This window comes from Sardina pilchardus, chromosome 21 (genome assembly GCF_963854185.1).
Source record: "Sardina pilchardus chromosome 21, fSarPil1.1, whole genome shotgun sequence".
Classification (NCBI taxonomy): domain Eukaryota; kingdom Metazoa; phylum Chordata; class Actinopteri; order Clupeiformes; family Clupeidae; genus Sardina; species Sardina pilchardus.
In genome coordinates this window covers 9,431,934-9,444,433 of record NC_085014.1, presented here as the reverse complement: position 1 = coordinate 9,444,433, position 12,500 = coordinate 9,431,934, and the positions used below count along the sequence as shown (strand labels likewise).

Below are 12,500 nucleotides of genomic sequence, written 5' to 3'. Positions count from 1 at the left end.
CATGTGAGCCATTTCTACTTTTTACATTCGCAATTATTTATATTCATAACTCACCCAGAAAACCCTTGTCACAACAAAAACATGGCCGTGAGCATTCCATTTGTTGTTGATAAGGCATGCGTGTGTGTGAATTAGTCATTCGAAACAAATACCAATGCAAACTATTATAATTTTCACTTTGATATACAGTGAACATGGTAATTGCTCTGCAGGGCAAGTCAGGTTCTTGGACTGCTGAACGCCGTTAATGTCGAACTGACAACAGCTACCAAATGACTGCTCTTGGCTCCTATGGTGATGAAAGATCTCTGCAGTTTGCAGTGGTCAGCGTTTCGCCACGTTGTGTGAGGTAGCAAAGATTATGGCATCACCGAACAAACCCAGGAGCTTCAGACCCAGCCTGCCCCCCCCCCCCCCTCCTTCCCCCTCCCCCCGCCACACAACTAACAAACTTCCGCCATTACATTGACACAGCCGCTGTTGTTCAGGCAGGGCGATCGATCATAAATACAGGACCACCTGAGTGAATATGAATTATGTATGTGCCAGCGAAGTGAAAACTTTATCTGGCTATTGATCTGTTTCTGGGAGACTAAGAGCCTCTGGCCACAGGCCAAGCTTGTTGCGGCTGGAGGCAGCCGTCGGTGGGAACGCTTTCTCAGGAAGAGGCTTTCAAACACAGCTGTATCACTACCGCTGACTGCAATGTGATAGACCTGTTCCTCGATATGAACTAAAAAAGCTTTCTTCTGGCAAAGGAATACAGAAATATTATGCCCTGAGGGAAAAAATACTATCTGACTATTCTTCACATCTTTATGAAAGAATATTCAAGTGCATAGCTTTTCAAACACAGTGGCTAATACAACTTGAAGCAACACTAGTGTTTTTGTACCGTAAAATAATGTTTCCAAAATCATTTCAGTGGTGAACAGCACTTCTGCGTTCGCTTCACGGCCCTCAATCGGCTACCGCACTATGTAAGTTTACCAGATCGGGTAGCGGATCTGTAGTACGATGGAATGAGACATAAGAAACTACAAATTTGACTTGCTTTGATGTCACAATACAGTACATCATACTTTTATAAAATCATGCCACATATTCCACCATGTCTGTGGACATCTTTACTTGCTGGATAAACAAATAGTGTGCGTGTGATAGAGAAAAAAGTGCTTTAGTGTTGCTTTAAACAGACAGACAATAAGACAAAATACAAATATTCATATTCAAATCAAGGCTGTGAGCAAATTTTTGTTTCGTTTTCTGCTTTGGAATATTGTATTTCTACGGAGCCACTAAAGAAACACGTACACAGATGTATGTTTCTTGTGATTTATGGCCTTTATGTATATATCTTCAATGTCTACATTTCTTAACTACAGAGTGGCGCATCAGCTCCTACGTTCCTCTCCAGCCACATACTGTACACTGGAAACAACAACATGCTTCCCTCTCATTATTCTGATATTGGAGCGCAGCAGACACGGCCAGTGTCATTAAAGTGGCTATGTGTCATCTGCAGTCGATTCGAAGCCACTTTGGAGATCCCATCCGGGTGTCATGCCACGGCACTCAGACGTTACCTCACGACGTCGGCGAGCATGCTTCTGCATGAGCTGAGGGGATTTGAAAATAAACAAACTGGAACAAACACCATCTGGGGTCAGGCCATTTAGCAAGCATGGGCGAAAGAGAGCGAGAGGGAGAGAGGGAGAAAAAAAGAGAGGAGAAAGAGAGAGCGACAGAGAGAGAGAGAGACAGAGAGGAGTGTGTGTGAAAGAGAGAGAGAGTGAGAGAGGGTTGCAGAGGGAGGGAGGGTAAGACACATTCATAATTGATGACAGCCATTTATTATGCATAACTTATACATCTACCTCCTGCATGGATGCACTGCCATCACCTGTGATTTTAATTGCCTCCATCGCTCTGTGTGGGTTTGGCAGAAATGGAGGAAGAAGGAGCGCCCGGCGCTAGCCTGCTGGCCTGTCTGTTTTCCCTGTGCCCTTTGACCCCCGTCCTTAATTGGCAAAAGCACTTCTGCGGTAGGACACCTTGGAATGACAGATGAGAGCTCGGAGGAGGCGTACGAAGCAGGTTACCCACAATCCCTCGGGAGCCGTGTGCGTGAGCGAGGTCAGTCTCAGGAAGGGGGCAAAGGTCACCGTTCCCCCTGCGAGCTGCGTAATAGATAATTAACTTGATCCAGGACATCAACATCCCTGCTCTTACTGTTGAACCTTTCACTCTCTGCAGAAGCACAAGGTCATCTATCTCCCCTGCCTACCCACAGCCCTATACTTCCTGTAGAAGACTGTACGTTGTACTTCAGTTCTTGTTTGTTCAGCCCTAGTTCAATCTTGTTTTAGCGCTTACCTCTTGTTTATAGCAAAGTCTGGCTCTTACTCACATTACTAAACGTGCCTATATGGATACTCACAGAAATGGACATAATCATATACTGTACATATGGGCAACTTTATCAATATGACAGTGATTGATAATGTCCAACACGGAAAGTTTGCTTAGGAATGTAAACTTTTCTGGGGGTGGTACACTGAGCAACTTCACTAAGGGAAGTACAAATTTCCACCAGACTTGAGAGCCACCACACTCTTTCCTGCCGATGTAACAGCAACTTAGTCACACAAAATGACCGGTGGGCAGGGAGGATGCTTACTTCTTTGCACACTTCCTGATTAGTATGCCCAAAACATGTGGACACTTTATTGCTGATTCCAGTGCCAGAAGGAGAGGCTTTTTTTTTGTTATCTCAGATAATATACATCCTCATATTATGCATCCTGGGTCTCCAGAAAGTATCGCCTGCAGCATTTTAAACTATTTTAGCTGTTATTCTTCACAAAAACAGCCACACTAACCCCAACTTTTACATAACAGAATACAGGGCTTCAAGACGTTGACGTGTTAAAAATAGGGATTACATAAAGTGAATCTGACATAAAATAGCACAAAGCGGGCTGAAGGAGGGGTGGGGTAGCCGTGGCATTGATATTCTAACATCCTACATTACGCACGCGGATGACGCTAATACGGCCTCATCATTCCATCCGTCCTGCCGGCTCAACAATGGCTGAGGAAGCAACCGCTTCAGAAGTTTTCAGAATCGCAAAGTCGTTTTCTTTTTTCTTTTTTCTTTTAAAAAGCCACGCGGACTGCTTCCCTCCCTCCCCTCCCTCGCTCGCTCGCTCGCTGCCGTGGCTCCACCATATTGGCTCTACATCAAAGGCGCTCCAGCGAGCGCAACAGCAGCCGCTTACGCGGAGAGCGGATGACTAGCTTCCTGTCTGATGAAGGCACGCTAATAGCAGCATTTATGTACAGTATCAGGAGGAGGAACAGACAGCAAAAAAATCTCCCTATTTAGAGTTGATATGCAAATGCAATGCTGGCTTACAACATTTGCATGTGAATTAAGCACTTTGCAATTCTTTGGTGAAAGGAAAAAAATAGGTCAATGCCACTATGACTTCTTTTTCAATCCAAGCACCAAAACAACACAGGAGCAACTTGTGGAAGCAGTGGTGATGATTATAAATAATATGCAGCCTGTAGTAGTAACAGTCCTCATAGTGGTAGTAACAGTAGTAGGAAATGGTAGTGATATTAATACTACTAGTAGTAGCATTTAAATCAGTTGTGGTAATAATAGGATGCCTTGCAGCATTATTGCATTTACAGTGGCAAAGGTCAAAATGTGTTTTAATGAAGATTTGATAATACAAGGCGTGCTGTGCATGGCCATTACAGTAGCAGATGGAATGTTCTAGAACATTGTCCCTCCTAGTAATGGCCATTCTTCCCCCTTGAGTTCCTGTCGCTCTTCCAGAGAAACGGCTGGAAAAGGGCGATATTCCATACTCGCCTTCCATTCGTCCATTAACAGATAGGTCACAACTGTCCTGTCAGACAATGGAGTCACTTTGAAGTTAAGTGCCAGGGCTGCCACTACTTATGTAATTCATTCCTTTTCATGTCAATGTTTTCTTTCCATCCTTCTATCATGTCATTCTGTTCTATTCATTTTTCTGTCTTTCTTCCTTTCTTTCTTTCTTTCTCTCGTTCTTTTCTTTTCTCAAGCATGCTTCAGGTTCGCCTCTCAATCCCCTTCCCTTTTACATAATCACAGGCCTCCCACTAGCACCCTCCGCGCGTCTGATGGTGCCGGTTTTTTCGCTCCGTGGAAGGTCTTAATGTATGCTGGAAGCCAAAAGTCATTCGACAAACAATTTCCCAGGCCCGTGTGTGTGTGTGGAGCTTGTTTTGCACAGTCAGCTGAACAGGAGAAAAGGACATGGGCCATTGCCTTCGCCTGGCTGGCTGGCTGGCAGACGCGCAGCAGCAATACACTGTGTTTGTGCAAGCAGTCTGAGCAGGGATGAGGACCGTTGTTAAGTCCTTTTGCATTTCACAAGAACCCCATGACAAGTTTGGAATTAAAAAAAAAAAAAAAAAGGATTTTTTTTTAAAAAAATAGTCTAAAATGTATGTACTGTACTGTTGAGAACGTTTCTCTGGAAATCAGACACACCAAAAACAAACGTTCCCACAGTTTCCATAGTGATGACACATGTGAAGAGGCAGGGAAATGATGATATTTCACATTATTACACATGGCATTGGGAACCAAATAACATTGCCTTCACTTTTTTGGTTGGAAAAAATACATGTCTAACCTTCAACCATGTGTCTTTGTCCAATCAAAAGTCATGCTGGTCATAAAGGACATTAACCATGACTGATGATGACTTATCAGGGCTTGGCTTTTTTTCTCCATGTTTGAAGGGGTGGGGGGCAGGAGTTACCCCTGGGGCAGGAGAACTAAAGGACACCAACTATTCAATTTATCCACTTCCTCATCGGACAGAGAAAGGACCCTACCCACCCCCTTAGCTTGATCCAATCAGATGCCTGCAAAGCTATGACAAGGGACATAAAGGGGATGTCACATGACCATGGGCTCTTTCAAGACAGGCAATTTTCTACCACTGGCTGCTCCGGGGGATTGGCAGTAGGGGAATAAATCTATTTTTATGACCCTTTCCTCATTCTACTGATGAATACAAATCAGGAAATTGATTCAAGGGCTCATTGACCTTTAGGCAAAGTATACCCATGTTGATGACCATATGCGTACACAGCTTGGAGTGTGAAATATACTTTGCGCATTGCAAAGTGGGACTGTGGACTCAAATGAATGTCATGGGGGAAATCTCAGAGATAACATTAAGGGTTGAATGGGAGCTTCAGCAAAGCACTTGCAGACTGCAGAGAGCGGTAATAACGAAACAACTGTTCAAAATCTATTTGAAGCATCATCAGTGTCTGTTTAAGCATTTTCTTCTCTTTGCTTTTAGGAGGAGTCTGACTTTTGCAACTTAATTAGCTGGCACAGTATGAGTCTTGAACAAAGTGCTGTCTTTGACATCTGAAATGTTAACATTTCTCACGATAATGATCCGTCACATCAGTGGCCTATCTTAATCTTCCATCCATTTTAAACTAATGGCACTGAATAGAGTAAATGGTCACACCTCCCTTGGATGGTCTCCTAGACCATCTTCAGTCTCAGATTAGACTATCTTCAGATTCTCAGATTAGACTACTTTAAGTCTGAAGAATCGATTGAATCTCTGTCAACAACAATGTCTCATTAGAGTGTTGGGTTTGGTTACGTCTCCGCAGGTGAACCGTCCAAGTCAAGTGCCCCCCCCCCCCCCCCAGTAAATTGACACATGCAGAGATATTAAGTGAATCAGTGCCACTTACCCCCAAGAGCTTGCTTCATCACAAAATCCATGGCGCACTTGTGTGTTCAGGTCTTGACAAAAAAAAAGCTAAAGAGAAAGTTGCATGTGTAGCCCTCTGTCTCTCCCCGAGGCCTGGCACTGGCTCGCTGCTGTCAATATGTGCTGCACTCCGGATAAATCTCTATCGCTCCTGTGGGGGAAGGCAAGAGACAAACTAATCAGTGGGAGCTTTAAAGGAGCACACGAAGACGAGGACAGCCTAGGGAGCGAAGAGATACATGGCCTCTTCTCGTGCGTCAGTTTATGGCTCACCGGAGGCAAGGAGGCTGCAAGAAATATTGGCAGAAATTTCATGGAATGCTGTTAAGAGGTTACACAAATGTGGGCTTGATGACAAGATAGTTATTATGCTTTTATCTTAACTGCCGTATTCAAAGCTATAGTTTCGTAAGAAACACCTTTCAGACTAACCATATTTGTTCCATAGTGTGGCATGGAGAGCTGAGACAACCAAGAAGAGGGCTGACATCTCCATGTGTTATCATTGATTGATCTATTGTGTGATTGAGATGTGACCCAGCTGTTAGTCTCACTGAAATGGAGACACTGACAGGCTTAAGTCGCCTTAAAAATGCACAAATTAAACTTCTAATCAATATGCTACCCCATGTGGTAGGCTATGATGACAGCTGGAGAAAAAAAAAGAGACGTTTACAATGCCAACTGAATTCGACTGCTGCCATGATGCTCTCTTGAAGGGGTTAATATCTGCCCTTATAAAAATGACGCCATGGTTTTTTGGAACATTATGTCCCAAGTTAGTGAGCCACACAACATTTCAGTCAGATGAGGAACTAGGAACCTCTGAATGTCAACACGACAATGAAAATGAAAATAAACACAATGGGCTGTAAATTAGGCTATCACTCAAATGTCACATTTCACACGTTTGCTTTTTGTTTATTTGTTTTGTTTTTTTGCTTACATGATGCCAGTTTTTGTTATCTGGAAGTCAGCAAGTTAATAAACAGCGGGATTGTAAACTTTGATGGTTGTTAAAGGTGTGGATTGTTAAAAGAAAAAATCCAAACCAAGCTTTTAGCGCAAAGACACGCCAGGGTACCTACTGTAAGTGACTGATACCGTGGGTAGCTTATCGACAGGTATCGACAGACTCGAACCTAGGAGGAAAGCGCTGTGCTGAACGTGTAGGTTTAGCCACGCCCTGTCGTTTGTCAAAATCTACAACCCTCTTCAAGCACCCCTTGGCAAGAAGGCTGCTGTATTCCCACCCAGCCCCCCGTTCGGTTGGCTAGGCTTCTGTGTGAGTGATAATTGGGACAGGAGCGTGTCAATACCTCATTACCCTGATGGAATATGTCAGCGTCTTTATAGAATGAAAGCTCATTTGTTGATAGGTCTACTTGTATGTCAAGTTGTTGGAATGTCTTTATCACTCAGAGAGACAGACAGAGAGAGAGAGAGAGAGAGAGAGAGAGAGAGAGAGAGAGAGAGAGAGAGAGAGAGAGAGAGAGAGAGAGAGAGAGAGAGAGAGAGAGAGAGGAGGAAACATCTCATACAAGTCATTTAACTGATTTCCCGACATACATAGTGAGATAATATGCGTTATTCATTAACTTCATTTAAAATAAACTGTGCATGGAGACCATAGGCTAGCTGACACATAAATAATAATTAAAAAAAAACAGCGCAAAGCGCCATGCCTGTATCAAGCTGACTTCGACCAGCACGGCATTTCAGAATAGCGCCTAATTAATCATGAAGGAGTCTTTCATAAACATAGCCTATGCAAATCTATCACTGCAGTGGAGACTACAGCCGGTCAAGAAGGGACGAATGATCGCTGGCACACCAGCGCGCCCTGCCTCCAATCTGTAAGCTTTCAAACAGCGCTCGACTTTTCATCAATGCAACACATTGCAGGCAGGTTTCGCAACCAGAAGACGCGGTAGGTAGTCTAGGTTTCAGCACCGCGGACAGCGACTGCTTCTTCGAAAGCCAAACGACGGCTCCGCACAGAAAGGTTGAGGAGTGTGTGGGGGGGGGGGGGGGGGGGGGTGTTAGTATTCTACCAGCCAAGATGTGAGATCACAACATATACTGACGTATTGCCAAATGTGGCGGTGAGCCGCGACACAGATGATGTCTGTGCTTAACACGAATCACACTTGAATCAGATACTAACTGAACATTACCCCGGGGATGCCTCCGAACAAACACTTGACGCCTTTCTCTTCCCAGCCAAGAGACGCGAGTAAGTCATTATGTCACCGATACGGTTTCCCCGGCAGCACAACAGCAAACGATTTACCTCAGACTTTGTTCGGAATGAAAAGCTATGATTTAAAGAAGCAGTAGACACAACCAGGGATGTCGATAGCTTTACCAGAAACAAAAGATCGACACCACAGAGCAAATGTATCACAATCTGAACACGAATAAAACAATGCAAATGCAACTATCTAAAACACAACTTGAGTAAACAACTGTTACTCAGAATAAAGCAACAGACAGACATAAAAGCGAGCAATCTGCTATCGGACAATTTACGACCTAAGCCTTTAAACGAAATGAAATTACAAAACAATAGCAGATAATCGCAAACTCACTTCTTACCATTTAAATGTTGTTGCAACGCTACTGTCCAAAATTCACTGATCTACAGCGCAAGTGTCTCTCGTTGCTAACCCCTTTCACCGTCAACTGCTTCATGGGCTGGTTAAACGATCAATCATTTGTGACAACACACACACACTCTCTCTTGCTCCCTCTGTATGTGTAGAATGGAGGTGGGGTGTATGAACAGGAAGGAGTTTGACAGAGAGAGAGAGAGAGAGAAAGAGGGAGGGAGAGAGAGAGTCTTAACACTGACATCATAAAGGTTTTGTAGGTCCTATATTTATACAATGAGGGGCACAATAACTTCAATCTTTCGTTCAAAAGCAGACTTCAACAGAGCTTCATAACATGCTCATTATCCCTCCACTGCCATGTCTGTCGTCATGCTAAACCATAACCAAAGGACACCAAAACGTGTCAGTGGCTGAACCTTGTGTTTTTGTCCTAACAAAAATTTACTCAATGAGGTCAGATTTAGTATTGCTTAAGCTTCAAAAGGGGGGCATGCGTTTGACCTATTCTGGCCCCACAAGCCTTGTTGTGTTAGTGTTTCCCTCCTCTTAGTACGGTCAAGCATGACTGCATTTCTGGTGGTGAGAATCAATTAAAGCAATTGAGGGCCAAACTGCCATCGAATCTGCACAGCCTGAACAATGGCTGTATCCATACTCCCTCCCAGTGTCTTGACTGATACGGTGCCTCTGTAAAGGCTATATTACCATGAAGGAGCCTGTCATGTTCACCACAGAAGAGCAGAGGCAGCATTGACTGGAGCAAATGTGTGTGTGTGTGTGTGTGTGTGTGCAAAGGATGGGGTGGGGGAGGGAAGAGAGAGCGAGCGAGAGAGGGGCACACCGGTGAAACAGCAGTGCAGGGCTCATCGCAGTATTGTGTAAATGCCCTTGCATGACCTTGGAGGCGATTGCTGCGCTGCCGAACAAAAAAAAAAGCAGTTCAGCAGCACAGGTCCGCACAAACCCACATCCACATCCACCCACCAGCTTGTGGATGAAGCTCAGCTCTTATTCAATAGCACCAACATAACCACCCACCCAGCTAGTCAGTCAGCCAGCCAGCCAGCCAGCCAGCCAAGCAAGCCAATCAGCCAGCCATCCAGCCTGGCTTGCCTGAAGCCTGGGCCCACCACTGAACGCTGGAACATTAGTTGAAAGGCCAGGCTGTAAATTCTCCAGGCTGGCCTCTGTGGCGCTCAGTAGAGTGATGGCCAAGGGATCTCTCTTGGCCCACGCCAGAGCCTCAGTCCCAGGTGTTTCAGCTGCGTGCTAGGCCTGCCATAATAGAGTAGGCCCTGTTGAGTGCTTTCCCTAATCATCCTGTCTGTGTGTGTGTTTGTGTGTGTGTGTGTGTGTGTGTGTGTGTGTGTTTGTGTGTGCGTGTGTTTGTGTGTGTGTGTATGGGGGTAGCGCAATTACGGAGCCAAAAGGATAAACAAACATCGAGACACATAAACAAATAGAATGTGTTCTGGATGACCTGTCTTGACATCAGAGGAGAAAAATACGAAGCACAAAGCTTCATAGCACTCTAAAATAAGCTTGGGGGCCTAAACATTTGTCTTGTTGTCCCAGCGGAGACATCCTTTAAAGTTCAAGCCATCAAAACTCCTTTAGTTTTTTTGTTTTGTTTATATATTTTTAAGAGGTGCTCAACATTGTTTTGACATCTGACATCGTCTCTCTAAAAAAGAACCCCCTTGTGGGAGCTTGTCCTCCTACGACGAACCCTAAAAAGCCACGGTGGAGGACCGCTCTTCTCTTCCCAGTGAAAATAAAAAACGGCTCCGGATGACCAGAGCGGCGTTATATCTTTTATCTCGGTGGCTTCCATCGCGTCTCTGATCAAAGGAGGGGGAGGAAATGAAAGGTGGCGTTGGAGCGTATCTCTCCGAGAGTCGGCGCGCAGCGAGAGCCAATCACACGCAGCCAATAACAAAAGGAGGGCCCCCTCTGCCCAAGGAGAAAACACAATACTTTCCTATTGATTAGTCCATCTAATCTATTGACGGTAGCCGTGAGATGGGAGTGGGTACAGCTGGACGAGGGGGAGAGTGATCTATCTAATGGGATTAAATGGGGCCACTCGTCATACGCGACCAACGCGGCGGCTCTCGGACAGAAGTGGGCCCCCTCGGCCGCCGCGTAGAACCGCAGACGTTACACACGCCCCATGTGTGCAGGGCGCATAGAACCTGCAGGCGCTACACGCTCCGTGTGTGGACGGCGGAGTCGGGAGAACGCGGCGAGGTCTCGGCTGGGTGATGCGGCATCGACAGCGTAAGGACGATGATGAAATACTGGCTCAGGAGCTCACGGTGAAAAAGAGGCCTAGCTGCAGGTTGGCATATTTTTAGACAATGGCAGGCACTCTACATAAATCACACACAGGAGAATGTATTGCGTATGTCAGGAAATGTATGCATTGGACACGTAGGGGCTCAATGGTGTTTTTTGCCCCCAACGGCACCTTCCAGGCAGCACACCCTAAAAGGCACTACCTTTACCCTATTCCTAACCCTAACCCCCCTAACCCTCATCCTACCCCTAAACTGAGGGGAGTAGTGCCTTGAAGGCAAATAATACCAAAGACCACACGTAGGGCAGACGTGGAGGATATAGAGGATAGAAGTGGTACAGTATGTAAAGGAGCCATATGAATTGTTTGAAAGGAGTGTGCATCCCAAACATGAGACCTACATTTTTACTGCATTGGCCATCTTTTGACACATGTCGAAAGCATGTTTTGGCACTGAGCTACAAAATTACTTCTGTTCTAGAAAAGAAAAAAAAAAACTTAAAATACTGTGGGTATCATATAACACACAGACACATACACACACACACACACACACACACACACACACACACACACACACTCACACACGCACACAAAAGATATATCTTGCCAACATCTTCCAACCTTTTCAGCTATGACCGATGGCAAACAGCGAGAAGAGAGACTCACCCTTTTCTGCGCTCGGGGCTGTGCGAGGAATCTAAAGCTTACGTAACGTCCATTTCAGCAGCGAGCGCGGGCAGGGTAACTGCAGGGCATCTCTCGCTCGCTCGCCCGCCCGCCACACCGGTCACTTATGCGCCCGGCAGTATAGTGCTATCTAAACACGCGCCCACGCGCGCCAATTAGGCCGCATCGTTTCTTCGCCCTCTGTGATCTGCGCTTGACTTTACATCTGGACAGATGTGTCTGTCTCAGCAGAAAGACATTAAAGAGCCGACACTGAGAATAATTGACAGGACGGGCAGTACAGTACTGTATGTGAAGGTGTCTATTTTGGAATCAAAAAGCATTTCAAAGCGTTTACTCTTGTGAGTGCTTGTTTGTTATGTGGTTGGTTGTGTGTATATATCTGGCAGTCTTTGTTTATCAAACAACACCCTGAAGGAATCGAAATATGTTTCCAAATATATTTTTTATACAAACACACACAAAAAAATGTTTTTAGGACAAAACAGCTAGGCCTGTTTAGTTATTCTGTCATTTATATTCTGTGAGATGACACTCTCAGTTCAAAAGTTCGGTGCTGATACCTGCCCAGTAAAAATGACTTTGGATTGATGGTTAAAGCAACATAATTGGGATATTGCCTTAGTGTCCCTCCATCACGACAGAGATGTCCAGTTCAGCGGGTTTCCCCATTATCCACGGGATAATGGGATAGGATATTATTGGTCAGTTTCGATCCACTGTGACATCAGATTCACAGAGATTTCAAAGTAATATCTATTCATGTGCGTGTGTGTGTGTGTGTGTGTGGTGTGTGTGTATGGTATGTGTGTGTGTGTGTGTGTGTGCACGCAAGAGAGAGAGAGGATGATGAAGAAGAAAAGAAAATGAGGGATTGTGTGTGTATGTGTGTGAGAGACAGTGAGTGAGAGAGAGAGAGAGAGAGAGAGAGAGAGAGAGAGAGAGAGAGAGAGAGAGAGAGAGAGAGAGAGAGAGAGAGTGAGTGGTCAGTGGCTTGACTGGTGAGATCCTTTACTAGAGCGACCCTTCTCCTAGCCCTAATGAGTTAGGAAAGCACAGCTCGGAGGTGGAAAAATCAATGGACAA

At 45.1% G+C, this 12,500-nt stretch overlaps 1 protein-coding gene across 2 annotated transcripts in view; it reads right to left on the bottom strand.

Annotated features, from left to right (window-relative positions):
- The window catches only part of cplx2b (complexin 2b), a 28,168-nt gene that overhangs the window by 4,551 nt on the left and 11,117 nt on the right, over positions 1-12,500 (bottom strand). Inside the window, exons 1-2 of one of the 2 annotated variants that reach the window (XM_062524454.1) lie at positions 8,409-8,499; positions 5,791-5,961 (exon numbers count right to left, since the gene is read on the bottom strand). In XM_062524454.1, coding sequence (XP_062380438.1) covers positions 5,791-5,821 — 31 coding nt within the window. In that variant the 5' untranslated portion in view covers positions 5,822-5,961; positions 8,409-8,499. Of the gene's footprint in view, positions 1-5,790; positions 5,962-8,408; positions 8,500-12,500 lie in introns of those variants that run through there. The other variant, XM_062524453.1, reaches the window with a different exon arrangement.